The sequence below is a fragment of the Sinocyclocheilus rhinocerous genome, unplaced genomic scaffold (genome assembly GCF_001515625.1).
Source record: "Sinocyclocheilus rhinocerous isolate Xijiao unplaced genomic scaffold, SAMN03320098_v1.1 scaffold1145, whole genome shotgun sequence".
In the NCBI taxonomy this organism is placed as follows: domain Eukaryota; kingdom Metazoa; phylum Chordata; class Actinopteri; order Cypriniformes; family Cyprinidae; genus Sinocyclocheilus; species Sinocyclocheilus rhinocerous.
In genome coordinates this window covers 63919-64217 of record NW_015658513.1, presented here as the reverse complement: position 1 = coordinate 64217, position 299 = coordinate 63919, and the positions used below count along the sequence as shown (strand labels likewise).

The 299-nt window shown below is 46.5% G+C and overlaps 1 protein-coding gene across 1 annotated transcript in view; it reads left to right on the top strand.

Moving 5' to 3' along the window:
* Window positions 1-299, top strand: part of LOC107722344 (synapsin-3-like) — a 53200-nt gene that overhangs the window by 5442 nt on the left and 47459 nt on the right. The window contains 2 exon segments of the mRNA XM_016530669.1: window positions 1-12; window positions 15-66. The exon segment at window positions 1-12 is cut by the window's left edge and continues 197 nt beyond it. Coding sequence (XP_016386155.1) covers window positions 1-12; window positions 15-66 — 64 coding nt within the window.

Sequence of the window (299 nt, the reverse complement as noted above, 5' to 3'; positions counted from 1 at the left end):
CGCCGCAAACCCCGCCGAACGCAAACCCAAAGTCCTGCTGGTCATCGACGAGCCGCACACAGACTGGTGAGAGACGCCCAACTCAACACATCACAACACATCACATCACAACTCAACTCAACTCAACTCAACACATCACAACACAACTCAACACATCACAACACATCACATCACATCACAACACAACACAACTCAACTCAACACATCACAACACAACTCAACACATCACAACACATCACATCACATCACAACTCAACTCAACTCAACTCAACACAACACAACTCAACACATCACAACAC